General features: G+C 45.1%; 1 protein-coding gene across 1 annotated transcript in view; it reads right to left on the reverse strand.

The window, feature by feature from the left end:
* The window catches only part of LOC141273770 (protein ELYS-like), a 112169-nt gene that overhangs the window by 12257 nt on the left and 74516 nt on the right, over positions 1-25396 (reverse strand). The window contains exons 26-31 of the mRNA XM_073686107.1: positions 15396-15497; positions 15006-15207; positions 14613-14813; positions 14021-14402; positions 6670-6839; positions 2659-4105 (exon numbers count right to left, since the gene is read on the reverse strand). Of these exons, the coding sequence (XP_073542208.1) occupies positions 2659-4105; positions 6670-6839; positions 14021-14402; positions 14613-14813; positions 15006-15207; positions 15396-15497 (2504 nt within the window). The remainder of the gene's footprint in view (positions 1-2658; positions 4106-6669; positions 6840-14020; positions 14403-14612; positions 14814-15005; positions 15208-15395; positions 15498-25396) is intronic.

The raw sequence follows: 25396 nt of genomic DNA on the forward strand, positions 1-25396 counted from the left end.
TACCTGTATGGCCATAGTAGAGGTCTGATGGGAATCTGTCCCCCCCTGGGAGATATCAGACCTCTACTATGGGCATGCAGGTTATAGAAAAGTAACTCTATACTACCTGTATGGCCATAGTAGAGGTCTGATGGGAATCTGTCCCCCCTGGGAGATATGAGACCTCTACTATGGGCATGCAGGTGATAGAAAAGTAACTCTATACTACCTGTATGGCCCATAGTAGAGGTCTGATGGGAACCTCTCACCCCCCCCCGGTGATATCAGACCTCTACTATGGGCATGCAGGTGATAGAAAAGTAACTCTATACTACCTGTATGGCCCATAGTAGAGGTCTGATGGGAATCTGTCCCCCCCCCCCCCCCCCCCCCGGTGATATCAGACCTCTACTATGGGCATGCAGGTGATAGAAAAGTAACTCTATACTACCTGTATGGCCCATAGTAGAGGTCTGATGGGAACCTGTCACCCCCTGGGCGATATCAGACCTCAACTATGGGCATACAGGGTATAGAAAAATAAATCTATGCATACCTGTATGGCCCATAGCAGAGGTCTGATTGCAAAGAAAACCACTTTAATCAATTCTATTTTGTACAGGCTTGGTGTCCGGGGAACGCCAAGCAATCCCCACCGATCTGCTTATTATTCCCCAAAATCCCCGCCTCTCTGCTTAATTATCATATCCCCCCACTCCCCTGCACGTCACAGGACTCTGTGTGGTGCACTGTGCTCCCTGACTTCCGGGCACGCGCAGAGGGCCGCTCACATAGAGCACGCTTTGCTTCATCCCGGCCTCGACTCTCCGTGCACTGTGCTGCAGGGTTCTATTGCGCAGGCGCCGGGGGTCACGGTCACTTTCCGGCACCTGCGCAATATAAACCTGCGGCGCAGAGCACAGGTAGACGGGGCCGGGATGAAGCAAAGCGTGCTCTATGTGAGCGGCCCTCTGCGCGTGCCCGGAAGTCAGGGAGCACAGTGCACGTCACAGGGTCTGTCACAGGGCCCTGTGACGTGCAGGGGAGGGGGGATTTGATAATTAAGCAGAGAGGTGGGGATTTGGGGGAATAATAAGCAGATAGGCGGGGATTGCTTGGTGTCCCCCGGACACCAAGCCTGTGGAAAAAAGAATTTATTAAAGTGCTTTTCTCTGCAATCAGACCTCTGCTATGGGCCATACAGGTATTTATAGATTCACTTTTCTATAACCTGTATGCCCATAGTAGAGGTCTGATATCGCCCAGGGGGTGACAGGTTCCCTTTAAGGCCTTATACTTCTCTAGCAACTCTAAAACGCAATACATCTTCTGTGGTCAAGTTGCATCTTGTGTCTCGTTTCGTAACTACAGCCATGGATGAAGAGTAGGAGCCCACCAATATCGCAAATGTTCCTCTAGCAAAGCTTTAAATGATTAAATGAATGCAGCGTGTCTATGAAACAATATATGTGTGGGATTTCTGCACCCATGTGTTGTGCTACAGGTAGTTCCCACATGCACAGAACTGCTGTAACAGTTAGGAATTGCTATTAGCTGCAAATACACAGTTTTAAAACCTCAACTGAAGGATACAATTTAACAGGCCATACTTTAGTATATATACAAGTAGACAAGCTTTCCCCTACAAATTAACAGTAAACTTTACATCCAATGCTTTGTAAACCATACATGTTTCAGACACCCAAAAGAAAGAAGTGAAACACTAATGGTTTCACTGCATTTTCAGGTGACCTTTCAGAACAAACTGATGAGGGTACAGTACATTAGGAACACTATTTCTAGCCATTATGACTTGCACAGGCATTTTCAGCAGTTTTTACCTCTGAACTAGAAGATGCAGCAATTTCCCATGTGCTTTTCGGCTTTTATTTCCCTACAGTTTCCCTTGCCTGCCCTTTTATAACAGCAAGTGTAATTTGTTATCTCACCACAGACAGATCAGTATTGAGAATACATCAGTGCTGGGAAACAAAGTGGCTGATAAGTGGAGAAAGAATCATTTTTCTCTAATAAGATATATTACAAAAAGTTTCTGATCTCCATTTTTACTTTTGATTCATGAAACAAATAAGTGGTTTTAAAAATCAATGTATTTTCCAAATGGTCCTTTTGGAACGCAATTTTTCCTCCAAGCAAGAGAAGACTCTTTATATGATGTTTTATTACTTTGCCAGAATTCTTTTAATCTATACTTCATTCTATGTTGTTTTTGCACTTGCTATGTGAACACTGTGGTGCAATTATGTTAAGACGATCTTCCTCATTTCCTTTTTTTCCCCCTCTCTTTTTCTTTACTCTTCCTCCCTACCCCATTTTCTCTTTCCCTTTATTTGGTTGCCTTTCCTTTCCCTTCATCCCTTTCCAGACCCCTTGTTCGCTATACTGTAAAAATTTCCTAATAAAAAGAATTTTAAAGAAAAAATGTATTTGTCTAGAAGCCGGATATCATGGAGAATATCAGATGGCTGAAATACTCCTGCACGTTAGGGACTATGTCACAGGTTCAGCACCTATACATAGTATGAGTCTACTAAACCATGATGTTTCTATGGGGATCAGAGTTTTACCCAGTAGTACCATAATCCACATGTTGCGTCAACATTAAAGTTTCTTAGCATGGAACCATTATTTTAACAGGAAACGGAGGTCTAAACAAACCTTTTGGTTTTCTTCCACGTCTTGGTGTAAGTGATGAGAATGCAAATTCAACAGGAGTGGCATCTGGCATTGTAACAATGTTAGCTTTAGTCCTTGTTGAACGGGTTGTTCTCTTCTGCTCTTCATCGACATCAGCAGAAGCCTCTATATCTGTTTTACCAATAGACTTTTTTGCAGTTTTTCTAGAATTGACTGTGATCACCTCTTGTGCTGTGACAATATTGTCATCTGTATCTTTTTTATCAATCTGATTTTCTGATTTGACTCTAGACCATCTTAAGAGTAGCCTTTTAGGAGAATGAGGAGGGCTGGAGTCAGGTTTGTTGGAAGCCTGTGAGGCACCAAGCTCAAAGTGTTTGACCAACTCATTCACAACTTGTTTGTTCCTTAGTCCCCTTGTACGTGTAGAAACAAGTGCTTCAGTCTCAACATTCTCAATGTTTGATTCACTTTCCCTCTCTTGTAGTACTTTGGACGATCTAGTAATTCTAGTAGGTGTTGTCGGCATTACAGTTTTTACATCCACAATATCTCCTGTATTTATGTGGTTATCCAATGCTGCAGCTTTTCCTCTGCGGGTTCTAGCAGGAGAGGCTGGCATCTTTGTTACAATTTCTTCTGTAACAGTGGTTTCCCTTTCTGTGGACTGAGTTTGATCAGAAGCAGAATTTTTAGTTCTTCTAGAAATTCTTGTGGTAGTAATGGATGGTTGGTCCTCTTGTTGGATTGATAATGTTGTACTTAAGTTTTCAGGATTATCCTTGGTTTTTCTACTGCCTCTTTTAGGGGTTGTAGGAAGTGGAAGGGTATTGTTGGTATTGTCAGATACCTTAGTAGTTCTCCTGATACTTCTGCGAGGGGTTGGAGGCTTTATTAGTATAGTAGATTTGCCTTCAGTTGGAGAAGTCTGAAATTCATCCAGATTAAGCTTCTGCTCATCTACTTTTTCAGGGGGTGTTATCCTTAGAACTGTGTTAGAGTTTGTTTGCTTAACCTTGTTTACAGGTGTCCTAGCGATATCGTGTGCATTTCTGAGTTTCCTTTCAGTTTCATTTTCAGAAACTGAATCACTATTAACTTCTTCCGTAAAATCCTTATCCCTATTTTCTTTAAGAGCATCGAGCACGTTTTCTGCAATGGCTGCATTGATAGGTTCAGGCATAAAAGGCAGTGTTTCAGTAACCTTAGTCCCTTCCTCAGTGCCAAGAGCCAAGGCATTATCACAAGTTTCATCACTGCTAACTGTAGCTGTCAAATTGACCTTTTCATCACTGAGATCACATGGATCCATTGACGGTGCTTTTAAGGTTTTTAAGGCAGATTCATAATTGTTGCAATAATAACGGTCAGCATTATTCTCCCCATTAGGGTCCTCAACGGCTGAACTTATTTGTTGATATATCACCTCTGGTTCAGGGTCTTTAATATTCACGGTGTAATCCAAATCCTGAGAAAAAAACAACTTATAGTGTTTATAACACATAGTGACCGTTGAGAAGTAAAAGAAAAGACAAGTTAGCAGTCATTTTGCTTTGCTGTCTGCAGGAGAGGAACTTGGTGTCATCCGGTTGTCTAGATCAGTGGTCCCCAACCTTTTTTGCACCAGGGACCGGCTTGAAGCAAGATCATTTTTCCATGGCCCAGCAAGGAGGGGGTGGGGTGGGCGGGGCTTTGGTCATATGGGGGCGGGGTAATGGAGGGATTTGGAGTTTAGTGCATACTTATCATATAGTGTAGACCAGGTCCCCGCCAGGAGCTATGCCAGGAGCCCCACATAATGTGCTGTGCCAGGAGCCGCATCACTGAGGCCCCATCACGCCCTGCAGCAGGACAGGGCAGCTGTCCTGACAGCTGCTGTTCAGCTGCATTTACTTCATCCCAGGGGCGGACACAGACTGTAGTGGGCCCCTGTGCAAGAAATTTTTGGGGGCCCCCCCCGCCCTTCATAAGGCAACAAAATTATGTAAACATAACCCCCCCATGTGCATCTCTCACCCCCCCATGTGCAGCTCACCCCCGTGCATCTCTCATCCATCCCCCGTGCATCTCTCATCCACCCCCCGTGCATCTCTCATCCACCCCCGTGCATCTCTCATCCCCCCCGTGCATCTCTCATCCCCCCCGTGCATCTCTCATCCCCCCCGTGCATCTCACCCCTCCCCTCCCTCCCATGTGCATCTCTCATCTCTCCCCTCCCCCCATGTGCATCTCTCATCTCTCCCCTCCCCCCATGTGCATCTCTCCCCTCCCCCCCATGTGGATCTCTCATCTCTCCCCTCCCCCATGTGCATCTCTCATCTCTCCCCTCCCCCCATGTGCATCTCCCATTCCCCCCACTCCTAGTTAATTGTATTTAAAAAAAAATAAAACTTGTTATACTTACCCCCATGCGATCCCTGCAGAATCCTGGCGCTCGTCCAAATCGCTGACACCAGGTTCTCCTGACTTCCGGCCATGTGACGGCGCCGTCACATGACCGTAAGTCAGGGGAATCATGAAGGTGCTGCCGCAGCAGCGCAGCGCTAAGATGTCCCGGACCCGGCGCTTAGCATGCGGCCGGGGGCCCCATGAGGAGAGAGACGCACAAAAGGGGGCTCCTACCGGCCGGGCCCCATACTGGAGTCAGGGCAGTCATGCCCTGATGGCGGCCCTGCTGGAGGCTGGAGGGGCCCCCTCTCCCCGTGGACCGGCTGAAAAACCCCAACGGCCCGGTCCTGGTCCGCGGACCGGCGGTTGGGGACCTCTGGTCTAGATGACTACTTGTTCTTCCTTATAAGTGGAAATATAATTCAAAGTCAACAAGTATATGAAATTATTCATGCAATACAGAGGCGTAACAGAATATTGGTCTTGGCCACAAAAAAAGTAAAACCATACCTTTATGTCCCCTGATTGCAAAGCATTTTTTTGTTTGCACCTCTGTTAACATTACTCATTCATTTGTCTGATGAATGTAGTGCAGAGTGTCAAAGAAGCATGAAAAAGACGCTGACAATCATCATAGCAGCGCCAGCAGAGTAATATTTTGACATTTAGACTATTTTGTGTCCTCTTAGGACATCAGAACAAAGCAATTTAGCAGAAGACATAGAAGATTTGGATGCCACCAAGGAGAATCAAAAGCTCCAGGTACAGATAAAATAATCTTACGATAACGATTTCACGGGATGACACTACTGAGGCCAGTTGGACAGTCCCCATACTGACGGGTGAAAACTGTCCTGTTGCCAATTCAATCAAAATTATGTCATTAGATCTGCAAACAAATGGGGCTGCAGCAGAAGAACAGAGGCAAGCAAGAGAAAAATAATGGTCTGCAATCAGAGTAAAGGAATAAAGGTGTGGTGCTAGGTAACAGAAAATAGCAGCTAATATCAGTAACACAATACAACATAAGAACACTATAATAATGGAAACTCTTGTAGATACACTTATGACAACCAGCACTGCACACCAGAAAGCTAGCATTATATGAATACAAGGTCGTTGTAGGTTAAACCACAGCGGTAAGGTTTGATTTTATTTAAATATTATAGTGTTTAAAGGGAAGCGGTCACCAGTGAATCGGGCTCTATGATTGCAGTCAGGTATGTTCTTCCAGTAACTGCTCTGACATTTCAGAGCCGGCTTCTCCTCCTACTGGTTTAGTTGATTGAAAGGCACACAGATGGGAAAGTTCAATCGACGAGAGCAGCGCAAGGAGAAGTCGGCTGGGGCATGGCGTCGTACTAGTCAGGTCTCTCCTTATGGTCCCTGACTGGCTCTTCAAACTAATTGTTCTCTCAAACACCATTGTGTTTAAAAGAATGACATACCTGGCTGTAATACAAACGGAAAGCTCTAGGTAAAATGGTTTTGTTTAATAAAAAATGAACAAAAAAACCCTGTTAGAAACAAATTTTACATAAAAAAAAACAACAAAAAAAAAGATAGACAATGCATCAAAGCCTAACTTTTTCTCACACTTCTACAGTAAGCTTAGAAGCAAACTGTGGTAACCATTATCATTACCTGAATCTCCGCAAAGTGAGAAAATAGGGGTGCGATAGAAGGAATTTCCTTAACAATTAGAACATTCTCCTCCATAATTTGCAGCTCAGATTCATGCGCTTTCTTTTCTTGACCAAGATTTTCAGAATGGGTACTCTCAATTTCTTCACTATCATGAATACTAATCACAGCTGAAGAAAAGAAATATATATAATTTTTATTTTTTTTTTTCAAAAAAAGGGCCGCCATTCAAATACATACAAGCTGTTAATACTGAGAAGTGCAGATACCCCTGTCCATTTTACCATTTTCATTTCCAATCTGGTAGAACAGGGTTCCCCAACTCCAGTCCTTAAGGCCCACCAGCAGATCATGTTTTCAGGATTTCCTTACTATTATTTTGACCGATTGTAGTGTCATTATATGCGGTGGTTTCACATGTACAGACAACAAAAATGCGGTATTAGAACACAGCGTTTTGGACGCAACAAAAATATGCTGCATTCAAAGTGCTGCTGAGTGCTGATCGGAGGGACGTAGCGGCTAATGAACCAGCAGTGAGCTGTTATTTAATGGCCAGGGACCAGGCACCTTCCCAGGCTAAAAATACCAGCTCACAGCAGCCGCATAATTTACATGAATAGAAATGCTAATTAAGACTGGGTGAATGTGACTAGCTTTTGAAGTACAAAAACGTTGTAAAAAACGCATGTAAAACACCAAGGTTACTTATCGGTAGCCGGTTTTTCCTGAACCCATGACAGCACACCTTGAGAGGGTTCCGCCCCACCAAGGACAGGAAACGGTCTGAAATAAAAGGGAGGTACCTCTCTCTCGCTTCAGTTGGTTTCCTGTTCTTGATGGGAACCAGTCTGTGGAAGAAAAGAATGCTGTACCTGGATCTGTTCCGGCGTAAAAGAGTGGGCACCGGCCTGTGCACCGGGTTCCAGGCTTCAGAAGCGCCGTCCAAGGCGCAGTGGTCTGCGGGGAACCGGAGCCCTGCTCACCGCCTGCGCACGCTCGGACACGGCCCCAGGGAACCATGGACGGCGCTTCTGGAGCCTGGAACCCGATGCACAGGCCGGTGCCCGCTCTTTCACACTGGAACAGACCCAGGTACAGCATTCTTTTCTTCCACAGACAGGTTCCCTTCAAGGACAGGAGACCAACTGAAGCGATGGAGAGGTACCGCCCTTTTATTTCAGACAGTTTCCTGTCCTTGGTGGGGCGGATCCCTCTCAAGGTGTGCTGTCATGGGTGAGGGGAAAAAACGCATGTAAAATCTGCATGTAAAATCCGCATGCGATTTATCTGCCAAGGAGAGACAAAAACGCTCAGGAAATTTCAGCTTCAAATCCGCATCGTGCGCAAATACCCTTACACAGGTGATGGAATTACTGCCTGTGCAGGTAATGTAATTATCACCTGAGCAATACTAATGAAATCCTGAAAACGTGACCTGTTGGTGGGCCTTGAGCACTTCAGTTTGGGGAAGACTGTTGTAGAACATAAACCCTGAATCGAGTTTGCACTGCATAGATAGTTGTAGATAAAATAGGCCATACGCTTCAGGTTCTAGATGGCTGGAAAAGCCCATTAAGATTAAACTCCATTTTGATGCCTTTTTATGACAGCTGAAGATTGAATGCAGATATCTTAAGAAAAATGCAAGTAAGTTTTGGATTTTTTGAGGGGATGTTGTTGGGTGCTGGCTGTAGTTGAAAAGTGTTTCGATGGCAGATCTGCATCGCATAAATTTATGCTGACACTAGGCCACAGATAACAGCAGAGAATGCATCATATTTTATAAATACAAATTGCTGATCAATCTTCTAAAACGACCATCTTTACAGTGCAACCATGACAGACGAGCCATTCAGGATATCCCTAATGGTTTGCTTTAGTGTTCTTTGAGGGTCAGCTCGCATATGATCACATGCATTCAAGAAATGGCAAGTGTAAGGGGAAATGACATGGTCTTATCATGCACAGCCACACTTTGCACATTGTATTGACAGGCTGATTTTACAGAGGACCCAGCATATCTGCTTAGTATCGGCAACAAAATGGACATGCTGTGCATTTCATTACTCAAAGACTGTCCTCAAATCAACACCATTCCTCTGCAAAGTGTGAATAGGGCTTTAACCCCTTTACAACCCAAGGTGGTTTGCACATTAATCACCAGGCCAATTTTTACAATTCTGACCACTGTCACGTTATGAGGTAATTACTCTGGAACGCTTCAACGGATCCCACTGATTCTGAGACTGTTTTTTCGTGACATATTGTACTTCATGATAGTGGTAAAAATTCTTCGATATCACTTGCGTTTATTTGTGAAAAAAATGGAAATTTGGCAAAAATTTTGAAAATTTAGCAGTTTTCAAAATTTGAATTTTTATGCCCTTAAATCAGAGCGATATGTCACACAAAATAGTTAATAAATAACATTTCCCACATGTCTACTTTACATCAGCACAATTTTGGAACCCAAATTTTTTTTTATTGGGGAGCTATAAGGGTTAAAAGTTGACCAGCGATTTCTCATTTTTCCAACAAAATTGACAAAATCATTTTTTTAGGGACCACATCATATTTAAAGTCACTTTGAGGGGTCTTTATGACAGAAAATACCCAAAAGTGACACCATTCTAAAAACTGCACCCCTCAAGGTGCTCAAAACCACATTCAAGAACTTTATTAACCCTTCAGGTGCTTCACAGGAATTTTTGGAATGTGGTTGAAAAAAAATTAACATTTAACTTTTTTCACAAAAATGTTACTTTAGACCCAATTTTTTTTTATTTTCGCAGGGGTAACAGGAAAAAATGGACCCCAAAATTTGTTGTGCAGTTTCTCCTGAGTAAGCAGATACCCCATATGTGGGGGAAAACCACTGTTTGGGCGCACGGCAGGGTTCGGAAGGGAAGGAGCGCCATTTGACTTTTTGAATGTAAAATTTGCTTGAATAATTAGTGGATGCCATGTTGCATTTGGAGAGCCCCTGATGTGCCTAAACAGTGGAAACCCCCCACAAGTGACACCATTTTGGAAACTAGACCCCTCAGGGAACTTATCTAGATGTGTGGTGAGCACCTTGAACCCCCAGGTGCTTCACAGAAGTTTATAACATTGAGCCGTAAAAATAAAATTTTCACATTTTTCCCACAAAAATGTTTTTCAGCCCCAATTTTTGCATTTTCATAAGGGTAACAGAAGAAATTGCACTATGCAGTTTGTTGTGCAATTTCTCCTGAGTTAGCAGATACCCCATATGTGGGGGAAAACCACCGTTTGGGCGCGCGGCAGGGTTCGGAAGGGAAGGAGCGCCATTTGACTTTTTGATTGTAAAATTAGCTTGAATAATTAGCGGATGTGCCCCTGATGTGCCTAAATAGTGGAAACCCCCCACAAGTGACACCATTTTGGAAACTAGACCCCTCAGGGAACTTATCTAGATGTGTGGTGAGCACCTTGAATCCCCAAGTCCTTTACAGAAGTTTATAACATGGAGCCATGAAAATAAAAAAAATCAAACTTTTTCCACAAAAAGGATGTTTTAGCCCCAATTTTTTTATTTTCACAAGGGTAGGAGGAGAAAATGGAGCCCAAAAACTTTTGTGCAATTTCTCCTGAGTACACCAATACCCCATATGTGGGGAAAATACAGTGTTTGGGCGCACGGCAGAGTTCAGAAGGGAAGGAGCACTGTGTGACTTTTTGAACGCAAAATCGGCTGGAATCGAGAGCGGACCCCATGTCGCGTTTGGAGAGCCCCTGATGTGCCTAAATAGTGGAAACCCCCACAAGTGACACCATTTGGGAAACTACACTCCTCAAGGATTTTATCAAGGGGTATAGTGAACATTTTGAACCCAGAGGTACGAGACAGAATTTGATGACATTAGGTCATCATATTGAATAAGTTGTCATTAGTCTTGAGCGCAAGGGCTCGCTGCTTGAGTTTGCATCGGGTACTCGGGTATGCACCATGTATCACGGGTGCTCAAGTGAAATGCTCGAGTCCCTGCCCGCATGTTTCACGGTTATTAGACACCCCCAAAAAAACATGCTGGGATCGCTCGTGCATGGCAGGCAATCCCCACAAGGTTTTTTTGGCCACGAAGTATGTGGGGCGGAGACTCGAGCACCCGCGATACTCAATGCATACCCGAGCACCCAATGCAAACTCAAGTAGCGACCACTTGCGTTCAACACTAGTTGCCATATCGTCATTTTTTTTTTCTTTTGAAATAAAAAAAAAAAAACAACCCTAACATTAGCACAACCCTAACCTCAACCCCAACCCCAGCGTTTATTTTTCACGCCGTTCCTAGTGCGGTATAAGTGATTAGACGACTTTATTCTTTGGGTCGGTGCGACTACAGAGATACCAGAATCATATCGGGTTTTTATGATTGACAGCTGTCACACACTAAAAGACACATTTTGTAAAATCTAGTTTTTGCATCGCCATATTTTGAGAGCTATAATTTTTCCATATTTTGGTCGGCAGTCATGTGACTGCTTGCTGTTTGCGGGATGAGTTGACGTTTTTTATTGGTACCATTTTCAGGCACGTGCCATTTTTTGATCGCTTTCTATTCCAGCTTTTGGGAGGCAGAATAAACAAAAACCAACAATTCAGGAATTGTTTTTTTTTTTAATTTTTTTTTATTCTACTCCGGGTGTGGTAAAATTGATAAGGCAGCTTTATTCTTCAGCTCCATACTTACTCCATATTTATTCAGCTCCATACATCTAGTGACGCAGCCGTCCAGTGAGCGCAGCCTTGCTTCATACACTTGTATGGAGCGAAGCTGCGCCTCGTGTAGTGACGCAGCTGTCCAGTGGGCGCAGCCTTGCTTCATACACTTGTATGGAGCGAGGCCGCGCCTCGTGTAGTGACGCAGCCGTCCAGTGGGCGCAGCCTTGCTTCATACACTTGTATGGAGCGAGGCCGCGCCTCGTGTAGTGACGCAGCCGTCCAGTGGGCGCAGCCTTGCTTCATACACTTGTATGGAGCGAGGCCGCGCCTCATCTCGTGACGCAGCAGTCCAGTGGACGCAGCCTTGCTTCATACACTTGTATGGAGCGAAGCCGCGCCTCGTCTAGTGACGCAGCCGTCCAGTGGACGCAGCCTTGCTTCATACACTTGTATGGAGCGAAGCTGCGCCTCGTGTAGTGACGCAGCCGTCCAGTGGGCGCAGCCTTGCTTCATACACTTATATGGAGTGAGGCTGTGCCTCGTCTAGTGACGCAGCCGTTCAGTGGGCGCAGCCTTGCTTCATACACTTATATGGAGTGAGGCTGTGCCTCGTCTAGTGACGCAGCTGTCCAGTGGGCGCAGCCTTGCTTCATACACTTGTATGGAGCGAAGCCGCGCCTCGTCTAGTGACGCAGCCGTCCAGTGGGCGCAGCCTTGCTTCATACACTTGTATGGAGCGAAGCCGCGCCTCATCTAGTGACGCAGTCTTCCAGTGGGCGCAGCCTTGCTTCATACACTTGTATGGAGCGAAGCTGCGCCTCGTGTAGTGACGCAGCTGTCCAGTGGGCGCAGCCTTGCTTCATACACTTGTATGGAGCGAGGCCGCGCCTCGTGTAGTGACGCAGCCGTCCAGTGGGCGCAGCCTTGCTTCATACACTTGTATGGAGCGAGGCCGCGCCTCATCTCGTGACGCAGCAGTCCAGTGGGCGCAGCCTTACTTCATACACTTGTATGCAGCGAGGCCGCGCCTCATCTAGTGACGCAGCTGTCCAGTGGACGCAGCCTTGCTTCATACACTTATATGGAGTGAGGCTGTGCCTCGTCTAGTGACGCAGCCGTTCAGTGGGCGCAGCCTTGCTTCATACACTTATATGGAGTGAGGCCGCGCCTCATCTAGTGACGCAGCTGTCCAGTGGACGCAGCCTTGCTTCATACACTTATATGGAGTGAGGCCGCGCCTCATCTAGTGACGCAGCTGTCCAGTGGACGCAGCCTTGCTTCATACACTTATATGGAGTGAGGCTGTGCCTCGTCTAGTGACGCAGCCGTTCAGTGGGCGCAGCCTTGCTTCATACACTTATATGGAGTGAGGCTGTGCCTCGTCTAGTGACGCAGCTGTCCAGTGGGCGCAGCCTTGCTTCATACACTTGTATGGAGCGAAGCCGCGCCTCGTCTAGTGACGCAGTCTTCCAGTGGGTGCAGCCTTGCTTCATACACTTGTATGGAGCGAAGCCGCGCCTCGTCTAGTGACGCAGCTGTCCAGTGGGCGCAGCCTTGCTTCATACACTTGTATGGAGCGAAGCCGCTCCTCGTCTAGTGACGCAGCTGTCCAGTGGGCGCAGCCTTGCTTCATACACTTGTATGGAGCGAGGCCGCGCCTCGTCTAGTGACGCAGCCGTCCAGTGGGCGCAGCCTTGCTTCATACACTTGTATGGAGCGAGGCCGCGCCTCGTCTAGTGACGCAGCCGTTCAGTGGGCGCAGCCTTGCTTCATACACTTGTATGGAGCGAAGCCGCGCCTCGTCTAGTGACGCAGTCTTCCAGTGGGTGCAGCCTTGCTTCATACACTTGTATGGAGCGAAGCCGCGCCTCGTCTAGTGACGCAGCTGTCCAGTGGGCGCAGCCTTGCTTCATACACTTGTATGGAGCGAAGCCGCGCCTCGTCTAGTGACGCAGCTGTCCAGTGGGTGCAGCCTTGCTTCATACACTTGTATGGAGCGAGGCCTCGTCTAGTGACGCAGCTGTCCAGTGGGCGCAGCCTTGCTTCATACACTTGTATGCAGCGAGGCCGCGCCTCATCTAGTGATGCAGCCGCTCTGACCGTGAGTAAGCATAACACCCATTGTAGTCGATGAGCATGCTGACATCAATTTTTTTGTGGACCGATTGCCTGCAAAAAAAAAATTGAAGACAAATATACGAATAGAAACATGTCTGCTTCTGATCTAATTTGTACATCAAATTCGTCCCCTAAATGGATCCATACAAAATAAAAGCGAACCCTCGGATCCATGTGCTCTAAATGGATGAGAATTGAAACAAACTGATGTAGTCTGGCTTTTTTTGTGCACAAAAAAAAAGAGGGGGACTCTAAATTAATTCTTAGTCTTATTTAATGCTCATGCAGAGGTTCTTGAAACTTGGTCTGAGCGCAGACCATAATGCACAAGTTATCTGCGGGTCTCACACCTTGATATGAACAACCTCATAGGCATAAATGTGGCAGAGGAGATATAATTACATTGCTAATTATGGTAAAGATTTCCTCCAAAGCCACATGTCAATCTCTGCCGCCTCTATACAATGGTGTGTGAGTATTTTATGCGCTGCTCTACCTGCAATCAAACATGAGCACACACAGGACATCATGGATGTGACATACCTTTCTCTGGTGTCTCCAGGGCTTCCACAATTGGGTGGTGGACATCTCCAGTTACTAGCACACGGTCCAGCTCAGCATGTGGCTGCTGTTCACTACCTGAAGAATTCACAGTTGTTGAAACCACCTTGTCCTCAGGTGTTGGAGCATCATGATACTCTAGTGTTGTCTGGTTAGACCTTGCAGACACATGGCTTGCGTCTTTGCTAGCCTCCATTTTGCTTGGGCTTCCATCTTGAATTCCAGATGAAGATTCATCCATTTCATCATTGTCTGTATTGGCATCATTTTCGGTAAGCATAGCCACTCTTTCTGCCCACATAGTGTCTCGACCAGACTTCAGAACAGGAGAAATTCTGGGCTCTTCTTGCTCAGTTGACAAAATCTGTTAGTAAAATATTGCTTAGTATTAAAAAAAAAATGATGCGACAAAAAAAGAACTAGAGGAAAACTATTTAAGGTGTTAACGAACACAATTTTTTTTTTAACATGACATAAAAAGGTGCTCAATTCATAAATGTTAAAAACAGTGTAATATACTTACGTTAAGCATGCCCACATCAAATCAGACCACTATGCATAATGCGAGACTTACCCCTTTACTAAATTTCTTGCTAATTTGCTCCATAAAAGAGATTTTTAGTTGTCTGGACCGTAAAGGAGGTGCAATTGATCTTCCAGGGGAAACTGAAGGCGAGGCCAAAGGAGTTGTGTGTGTACTGGACCTCAGAACAGATTGGCGAGTGCGTGCAATATAGTCAGAAGCCCTTGTGCTTGCCATCAAGGCTTTTGTCTTCTAGAGAGAAACGCACAAAAAAAACGTTACTACAATAAGATTTGATGAGCAGCATCAACAAATGAACAGACCGTAGAACAAATGTTAGGACTCAAAGCCCGAGTAATTAATGGAGTAGAGCATAAAGCTATTATGCGATGCATCTCAATCCTTTGCTAAACAAAGTAAAAATGTATGATGCTGAACCCTTACCTTTACCACCAGAGGTGTCTGCAGCAAGCTAAACTCCGATGCTTTGGAAAGGTTTTTTATCGGTGTAGATTTGAGAAGACTTGATTGGACAGGGCTGGAAGTCAGCAGGAAAGATCTGCAAGGTGTTTTGTAACGGACATTTGCAAAATCTGTGCCAAAGGAGGGTTCTGCCAGGACAGGGTGGACGGGAGAGTCCAACAGCCTGTAACATACAAACAACTAGGTTTATAAAAGGCATCACAATTACACATGATAAAAAAAATGCTATAACAATTAACAAGGTTGGTCCACACAGGACATAACTGATTACGGACGGGGAGCCCTTCTGTGTGTACAAACCAATCCAAAAGCACAGTAGGCAGCAGCATGGAAAAAAAATGTACCACTAACCTGGAGTCTCTTCTAGTTTTCAATATTGGTTTACCAACAAAAGCATCAGATATTTCCATTTTGGCATCTTGAGAAACTGGACTTGGGCTTTCATCTGTCAAACTGAAGAGCAGAAAAATCACATTCAGATATTTCCATCTCTAATAGGGTTATGGAATGGAAAAGTAATTAAAGAGTTTTTTCATGAATGGACAACCCACTATTAAATGGTCCCAGAATGGTGCTGCACAAAAGGAAAAAATCTTTTTTTTCTATTTCTATTTTATTATTATTTCCGCTTATTTTTCTACTCCCTTTCTTTTACCTTCTGGTATTTTCTCGGCTTTATTTTACCTTGGCATTCTATCTTTTCATTGCTTCCCCTACACAACTCATTCCACATATCCATATCCACATACACATGCCAGGAAAATATTCTCCATTCTCTCCTGTGGGAGGATCTCACTGCAGGGGGCATCTTCTTAAGTGACCACTTGAGACATAGTGATATGTCACCTCTGGTCACATGATCTCCACCTAATGCTCCATTAAGGCGACACGTGTTGTGCTGGAGCGCAACGTCACATGTCATTAGAGGTCACACGCCTTAAACATGGCGCGGCCCACATTATCAGCTTTCTAGATAAAGCAGCAGATAACACTTTGCGCTCTACGCACTGAAAGTTATGCCATTCCTCAGCGCTGTTGCCACAGACCTTGTGCTATGTCTTTTCTCTCAGTCCTGCAATCTAGTAAATAATAATAATCTTTACTTATATAGCGCCAACCTATTCTGCAGCGCTTTACAATTCAGAGGTTCACACACAACAGTCATAAGTAACATAGCTAAAGATAATACAATAATTAAAGCAAAAATAATAATGACCCTGCTCGTAAGAGCTTACAATCTACAATGAGGTGGGGGGTGACACAAAGTGCAGGGGCCTATTCACAATAATCGTCCAGCCATCTTGAGGGGATGAGCGATAGATAAAGGCTGCATGAGCTCGTCACCAGCCAGAATCTGTAGAGCTTTTGGGTTCGGTGGAGACTTATGTTTGGAGAAATAATGAATGGGCTATAAAAATATAAAAACACTTCGATAAGGGAACGAGATAGGCCACCCTAAACAGGTGTGTTTTTAGGAAGCACCTAAAACCGTGTAAGTTGTGGCTCGTCCTAATTTCTTGGGGTAGAGCATTCCAAAGAATAGGTGCAGCTTGGGAGAAGTCTTGGAGCCGGGAGTGGGACGTATGGATTAGTGCGGATGTTAGTCGATGGTCGCTTGCGGAGCGTAGAGAACGAGTAAGCTGATAAACAGAAATGAGGGAGGAGATGTAGGGGGGTGCTGCACTGTGTAGAGCTTTGCGGGTGAGAATAAGCAATTTAAATTGGATCCTATAATGTATAGGCAGCCAGTGCAATGACTGGCATAGAGCGGAAGAATCTGAGTAACGATTAGCCAGATAGATGACCCTGGCTGCAGCATTAAGGATGGACTGGAGAGGGGAAAGTTGAGTGAGGGGGGGGCCAATTAATAGAGAATTACAGAAGTCAAGGCGGGAGTGGATCAGGGCAAAAGTGAGGGTTTTTGTGGTTTCCAAGGAGAGAAAGGGGCGGATTCTAAAGATGTTCTTCAGGTGCAAGCGACAAGACCGGGCAAGAAATTGTATATGGAAGGTGAAGGAAAGATTGGTGTCAAACACAACGCCCAGACAGCGCGTCTGCTGGCTCAGCGTCATTGTGGTGCCACACACGGAGAGGGATATGTCAGATTTAGGGAGGTGAGTAAAAAGTGGGAGCAGAAGTTGTTCAGTTTTAGAAAGGTTGAGTTTCAGATAAAGAGCGAACATGATGTTGGAAACTGTGGACAGACAGGATGAGGTGTATAGTTGTGTGTCATCAGGATAAAGATGTTACTGAAAGCCAAATTTGCTGAAGGTCTTTCCAATTGGGGCAGTGTAGAGAGAGAAGAGAAGTGGGCCAAGGACTGAACCCTGAGGAACCCAAAAAGCAAGAGGAAGGGGGGGGAAGAAGTGGAGCCAGCGAATGATACACAAAGAGCGGTCAGATAGATAAGAGGAGAACCAGGAGAAAGCAGTGTTTTTTTAAGCCAATTCAGTGGAGCATAGAGAGGAGGTGGTGGTCAACGGTGTCGAAAGCTGCAGAAAAGTCAAGAAGAATGAGCAGAGAGTAGTCACCGTTACGTTTTGCTGTCAGAAGGTTCATTGGTTACTTTGAGGAGTGCAGTTTCTGTAGAATGTAGAGGGCAGAAGCCGGTCTGTGATGGGTCTAGAAGAGAGTGAATGGAGAGGTAAAGGGTAAGGCGGGAGTAGACCAGGCGCTCCAAGAGTTTAGAGATAAAGGGGAGATTGGAGACTGGTCTGTAGTAGTTTGTGCAGGAAGGGTCAAGAGAGGGCTCTTTTAATAATGGAGTAATGATGACATGTTTGAAGGAGAAGGGGAAATTACCAGATGAGAGGGAGAGGTTGAAGATTTTAGTTAGGCGAGTAGTGATGACTGAAGAGAGAGACTGGAGTAGGCGAGAGAGAATAGGGTGCATGGACTGGCATGAGAAGAAGAGAGGAGCCTGGAGACTACTTCTTCTGTGACTGGGTCAAATGTGGAGAGTGATCCAGAGGAGATGTGGGGAGGGATGGGAGTCACGGAACATGGTGGCTGGGAGCTGATTTCCTGATAAATGTTCTCTGCGAAGTAGGAGGCCAGGTCGTCAGCACAAATGTCTGTGATAGGGGCCAGCACTTTAGGACTGAGGAGGGAGTGAAAGGTGTCGAAGAGTTTTTTTGGGTTGTTGGATAGTGAAGAGATCAGGGTGGTGAAGTATGTCTGTTTGGCAACATGAAGAGTTATAGGTTTTTAACAAATTCATAGTGGATAAAGTTTTCTAGTGTGCGAGTTTTCCTCCATAGGCGTTCAGCATTCCTAGAGCATGTAGTGCCGGCGTCCCTGCCCTCTGCTAGGCAGGGACGCTGTTCCCCTCACCGCTCTGCTCCGTGCCCGGCGTCCCTCTCCCGCTCTGCTGGCAGCGCGCGCTCCTTCCCGGCCACTGTGCTTAGGGCGCGCGCGTGCGCCCTCCCTCCCTCTTAAAGGGGCCGCGCGCGCCGTCCTAAGGAGTCCCCGGCCAATGGCCGGAGGACTTTACCATATATAAGGCACCTCCTCCAAAATGGAGGTGCCCAAGCAATGTTGTTTGCACCTGTGTCTCACCTGTGCTTCAGCCCTCAGGTCCCGTTGCCAGTTACCTGCCAGTTACCTGCCAGATTCCTGCCTGATTACTTGCTACCTGCCTGCTTGCCTGTGGTCCGACGGTCTGCCTTCCAACTCCTGTCAGTCTGTCTATGGACCAGCTTGCCCGCTCACCTGGGAGCGCACATCTGCTACCTGCCTGCTAGCCTACCTGGAGGCTCCGCCGTCACGTGCTGTGACCACCTGCCTGTCCAGTGACTCCTGCCCGCTCACCTGGGAGCGCTCATCTGCTACCAGTCTGCTTGCCTACCCGGAGGCTCTGCCGTCACGTGCTGTGACCACCCGCCTGTCCAGAGACTTCTGCCCGCTCACCTGGGAGCGCTCATCTGTCGCCTGTCCGCTGGTCTTCCTGGAGGCTCCGCCGTCACATGCTGTGACCACCCGTTCATCCAGAGACTCTTGCCTGCTCACCTGGGAGCTCACGTCTATCTTCAGCCGCCACAGGTCGTACCAACCCTATACCTAGAGACTGCCCCGGTCACTTGCCGTGACCTCCAGCCCGTTCACTCAGACTGTCCCGTTCACTCAGAGACTGTCCCGTTCACCTGCTGAGACTTCCAGCCCGTCTTCCCTGGTCGCCACCCGCTCCTTTACAAGGACCGCCCCCTTGTATAGTAGCTCAGAGGTTCCGCCTCCCAGACCCGTTACAGAGCATCGCTGGAGAAATCGGGTTTGCGGTGTCAGCCAGGGCTGTTTTACTTTGTGTTTAGAGGTTCTGAGGGTGAGGGGCGCTTGTTGGTCCAGGGTGCTTCTGAGAGTGTCATTGTAGTGATTTACAGCCAGATAAGGACAGGAAAAAGAGGAGATTGGGGACAGTGATGAGTGAAGGGAGTCTATGAGGGTTAATGGCTTGTAAATTTCTGAATGTGTGATAGGTAGGAGTGTGCTGGGGTGGGCAAGGATTTGTGAGCGTGAAGGAGAGACTGTTATGATCAGAGAGGGGAAGAGGGGAGTTATCTAGGTAGGGGATTGAACAAAGCCGTACAAAGACCAGATCAAGGGAGTTTCCGTTGTTTTGTTTCTCAGAGGATGATATTCAGATGCGATTCCAACTTATTCTTTGATTCATGTGTTTCTGGCAATTCTGGTTGTTCTATATATGCTCTGTTTCTGGATGATGTGACTGGCATAGCTCATAGCAAGCTACAAAAACATTAATCTACAGTGGGTACGGAAAGTATTCAGACCCCTTTACATTTTTCACTCTGTTTCATTGCAGCCATTTGGTAAATTCTAAAAAGTAATTTTTTTTTTCTCTCATTAACCCCTTAAGCCCCGCGGGTGGTTTGCACGTTAATGACCGGGCCAATTTTTACAATTCTGACCACTGTCACTTTATGAGGTAATTACTCTGGAATGCTTCAACGGATCCCCCTGATTCTGAGATTGTTTTTTTGTGACATATTGTACTTCATGATTGTGGAAAAATTTCTTCGACATCACTTGCGTTTATTTGTGAAAAAAACAGAAATTTGGCGAAAATTTTGCAATTTTCAAAATTTGAATTTTTAAGCCCTGAAATCAGAGCGATATGTCACACAAAAGAGTTAATAAATAACATTTCCCACATGTCTACTTTACATCAGCACAATTTTGGAACCAAAATTTTTTTTTGTTAGGGAGCTATAAGGGTTAAAAGTTGACCAGCGATTTCTCATTTTTCCAACAAAATTTACAAAACCATTTTTTTTAGGGACCACATCACATTTGAAGTCACTTGGAGAGGTCTTTATGACAGAAAATACCCAAAAGTGACGCCATTCTAAAAACTGCACCCCTCAAGGTGCTCAAAACCACATTCAAGAACTTTATTAACCCTTCAGGTGCTTCACAGGAATTTTTTGAATGTGGAAGAAAAAAATGAACATTTAACTTTTTTCACAAAAATGTTACTTTAGACCCAATTTTTTTTATTTTCACAGGGGTAACAAGAAAAAATGGACCCCAAAATTTGTTGTGCAATTTCCCCTGGGCACGCAGATACCCAATATTTGGGGAAAAAACACTGTTTGGGCGCACGGCAGGGCTCGGAAGGGAAGGAGCGCCATTTGACTTTTTGATTGTAAAATTTGCTTGAATAATTAGCGGACGCCATGTTGTGTTTGGAGAGCCCCTGTGTGCCCAAACTTTGGAGCTCCCCCACAAGTGACCCCATTTTGGAAACTAGACCCCCCAAGGCACCTATCTAGATTCATAGTGAGCACTTGGAACCCCAGGTGCTTCACAAATTGATTCATAAAAATGAAAAAGTGTTTTTTTTTTTCACTTTTTCATTTTTACGAATCAATTTGTGAAGCACCTAGGGGTTCCAAGTGCTCACTATGCATCTAGATAGGTGCCTTGGGGGGGTCTAGTTTCCAAAATGGGGTCACTTGTGGGGGAGCTCCAATGTTTGGGCACACAGTGGCTCTCCAAACGCAACATGGCGTCCGCTAACAATTTGAGCCGATTTTCCATTCAATTTGTTACCGGACACCATGTCGCGTTTGGAGAGCCCGTGATGTGCCTAAACAGTGGAGCTCCCCCACAAGTGTCCCCATTTTGGAAACTATACCCCTCAAGGATTTTATTAAGGTGTATAGTGAACATTTTGAACCCAGAGGTACGGCACAGAATTTGTTTACATTAGGTCATCATATCGAATAAGTTGTCATTATTCTTGAGCGCAAGTGCTCGCTACTTGAGTTTGCATCGGTACTCAGGTATGCACCATGTACAGCGTGTGCTCGAGTGACATGCTCGAGTCCCTGCTCCGCATGTTTCACGGTTATTAGACACCCAAAAAAAACATGCGGGGATCGCTCGTGCATGGCAGGCAATCCCCGTAAAGTTTTTTGGCAGCGAAGCATATGGGGCAGAGACTCGAGCATGTCACTCAAATACCCACGATACTCAATGCATACCAGAGCACCCGATGCAAACTCAAGTAGCGAGCACTTGCTCTCAACACTAGTCGCCATATCGTCATCTTTTTTTCTTACTTTTGAAAAAAATCCCAGCCCCAGCACAACCCTAGCCCCAGCACAACCCTAGCCCCAAACCCAGCCCTAACCCTAGCCCAATCCTAATCCAAGAGTTTATTTTTGACGCCGTTCCTTGTGCGGTATAAGTGATTAGACGACTTTATTCTTCGGGTCGGTGTGATTACAGCAATGCCAGAATCATATGGGGTTTTTATGACTGACAGCTGTCACACACTAAAAGACGCATTTTTTGTAAAATCTAGTTTTTGCATCGCCATATTTTGAGAGCTATAATTTTTCCAGATTTTGGCAGACAGTCATGTGACGGCTCGTTTTTTGCGGGATGACTTGACGTTGTTATTGGTGCCATTTTCAGGCACGTGACATTTTTTGATCGCTTTCTATTCCGATTTTTGGGAGGCAGAATAAACAAAAACCAACAATTCAGGAATTGTTTTTTTTTTATTTTTTTTTTTATTCTGTTCCGCGTGTGGTAAAATTGATGAGGTAGCTTTATTCTTCGGGTCAGTACGTTTACAGCGGTACCACATTTGTATCATTTTTCTATGTTTTGGCGCTTATACACAATAAAAGCTATTTTATAGAAAAAAATATTTTTTAGCATAGCTTTATTCTGAGAGCTATAACTTTTTTATTTTTCGGCTGATGGAGCTGTATGGCGGCTTGTTTTTTGCGGGACGAGATGACGTTTTCAGCGGTATCATTTTTATTTATATGCGTCTTTTTGATCGCGTGTTATTCCACTTTTTGTTTGGCGGTATGGTGATAAAGCATTGTTTTTTGCTTCGTTTTTTTTTTTTTACCGTGTTCACTGAAGGGGTTAACTAGTGGGACAGTTTTATAGGTCAGGTTGTTCCGGACGTGGCGATACCAAATATGTGTACTTTTATTGTTTTTTGTTTTTTTTTTATAATAATATTTATTATATTTTTATTTTTGGTGTATTATTTTATTTTTTTTTATAATATTTTTGCACATTTTTTTTTTTTTTTTTCCACTTTCACACAGATTATACACTTTATTACTTTGTCCCACTCTGGGACTTTCACTTTTTTTTTTCTGATCGCCTGCATGGCACAGGAATGAAGCACCATCCCTATGCCATGAAGGCTGTCAGAAGTGCACAGTGTGAAGATTGCTTGGAGATGCACTGCGCATGCCCAAGCAATCTTCCTGCTCTCTGGTAACCCGGATGTTGTCATGACGACATTGGGTCGTCATGGCAACACCCGGGAAGCCTTTGCAGACTGCGCTGGAAGCCGGAAGAGGAGGTGAGTATCGCCGATCACCTCCCCTTGCCCCCGCAATGCCGCGATCGACTTCGATCGCAGCATCGCGGGGGTTAATGTGCTGGGAGCGGTGCACATAGTACCGGGTGTCAGCTGTGACAATCAGCTGACACCCGGCGGCGATCGCGCCCGCACAACCTGTGTGCGCGCGCGATCGCCATGACGTACTAATACGGGTCTGGCTCTTAAGTCGCAGGGCACAGACGCGTATTAGTACGTCAGATGTTATTAAGGGGTTAAAAGTACTCTCTGCACGGAAAAAAAAATCTGAAATTAATAAATTTGCAAAAATTTCTACAAGAAAAACTGAAATATCTCATGGTCATAAGTATTCAGACCCTTTGCTCAGTATTCAGTAGAAGCACCCTTTTGAGCTAGTACAGCCATAAGTCTTCTTGGGAATGATGCAACAAGTTTTCACACCTGGATTTGGGGATCCTCTGCCATTCTTCCTTGCAGATCCTCTCCAGTTCCGTCAGCTTGGATGGTGAACGTTGGTGGACAACCATTTTCAGGTCTCCCCAGAGATGCTCAATTGGGTTTAGGTCAGGGCTCTGGCTGGGCCAGTCAAGAATGGTCACAGAGTTGTTCTGAAGCCACTCCTTTGTTATTTTAGCTGTGTTCTTACGGTCATTGTCTTGTTGGAAGGTGAACCTTCGGCCAAGTCTGAGGTCCAGAGCACTATGGAAGAGGTTTTCATCCAGGATCTCTCTGTACTTGGCCGCATTCATGTTTCCTTTAATTGCAACCAGTCGTCCTGTCCCTGCAGCTGAAAAACACCCCCAAAGCATGATGCTGCCACCACCATGTTTCACTGTTGGGATTGTATTGGGCAGGTGATGAGCAATGTCTGGTTTTCTCCACACGTACCGCTTAGAATTATCACCAAAAAGTGCTATCTTCATCTCATCAGTCCAGAGAATCTTATTTCTCATAGCCTGGGAGTCTTTCATGGGTTTTCGAGCAAACTCTATGCAGGCTTTCCTATGTCTTGCACTGAGGAGAGGCTTCCGTCGGGCCACTCTGCCATAAAGGTCCGACTGGTGGAGGGCTGCAGTGATAGTTGACTTTGTGGAACTTTCTCCCATCTTCCTACTGCATCTCTGGAACTCAGCCACAGTGATCTTGGGGTTATTCTTTACCTCTCTCACCATGGCTCTTCTCCCATGATTGCTCAGTATGGCTGGACGGCCAGGTCTAGGAAGACTTCTGGTGGTCCCAAACTTCTTCCATTTAAGGATTATGGAAACCACTGTACTCTAAGGAACCTTGAGTAATGCAGAAATTCTTTTGTAACCTTGGCCAGATCTGTGACTTGCCACAATTCTGTTTTTGAGCTCCTTGGGTAGTTCCTTTGAGCTCATGATTCTCATTTGGTCTGACATGCACTGTGAGCTGTGAGGTCTTATATAGACAGGCGTGTGCCTTTCCAAATCAAGTCCTATCAGTTTAATTAAACACAGCTGGACTCCAATTAAGGAGTAGAACCATCTCAAGGAGGATCACAAGGAAATGGACAGCATGCGACTTAAATGAGCAAAGTGTCTGAATACTTATCACCATGTGATATTTCAATTTTTCTTTAATAAATTTGCAAAAAATTCTACATTTCTATTTTTTTCAGTCAAGATGTTGTGCAGAGTACTTTAATGAGAAAAAAAATTTACTTTTTAGAATTTACCAAATGGCTGCAATGAAACACAGTGAAAAATTTAAAGGGGTCTGAATACTTTCTGTACCCACTGTACATGATACACTATAATTTATGGGATTTATACCCTACCATGCTATTAAAATACTCTGCCTCCCTATTTAATAGTCTACTGAGCTACCACTGGGCGATAGTATGTAATAGTAATGTACTTTTTAATTATTATTCTACCGCATCCCAAAGCCAATTGGGAATTATGTTCTTACATTCCTTTGTATCTCATGCATACCAGGTTTATACTTATACTTGTTATGCCTAAATTGTTAAATTTTTGATTATTTTGTTTTCTTTTGTATCTTTCAGTATTGATAAATGTCTAATTTTAGACTGAAGTGTCAATTTTATTTTTTTTTACAGTGGATAGCTTTTCTAAATAAAAAGTATTGTTCATCAGCATTTACCCTGGAGTGCCAAGTTCTTTGTAACACTGTTCACTAAATTTACTTCGCTTTTCTTTTTCCCCCACACTTACTCTACCACTATGCTTGTATATACCCTTACAGTTTTTGTTCCACTAATCCTCACTCCTTTGCTATCCCCAAACCCCAGCATCCTCTATCCAAATAATAATCTCTCAATCCCTCTTACCTCCCACCTGACCTCATCTGCAGACCTGCTCCTCAACCTCAGATCTCGCCTACTAAAACATAAAACAAGCCGGCCTCTTTCCTTTCACCTGCTTTCTTGCACTCTGCTTGTCCTCACTGCTGGCGACATATCTCCCAATCCTGGACCCCCACACAGCTGCTACCTCCCTCTTATGCCCCCTCA

The sequence above is a fragment of the Phyllobates terribilis genome, unplaced genomic scaffold (genome assembly GCF_046119375.1).
Source record: "Phyllobates terribilis strain yellow unplaced genomic scaffold, ASM4611937v1 Scaffold_5__5_contigs__length_657084704, whole genome shotgun sequence".
Lineage (NCBI taxonomy): Eukaryota > Metazoa > Chordata > Amphibia > Anura > Dendrobatidae > Phyllobates > Phyllobates terribilis.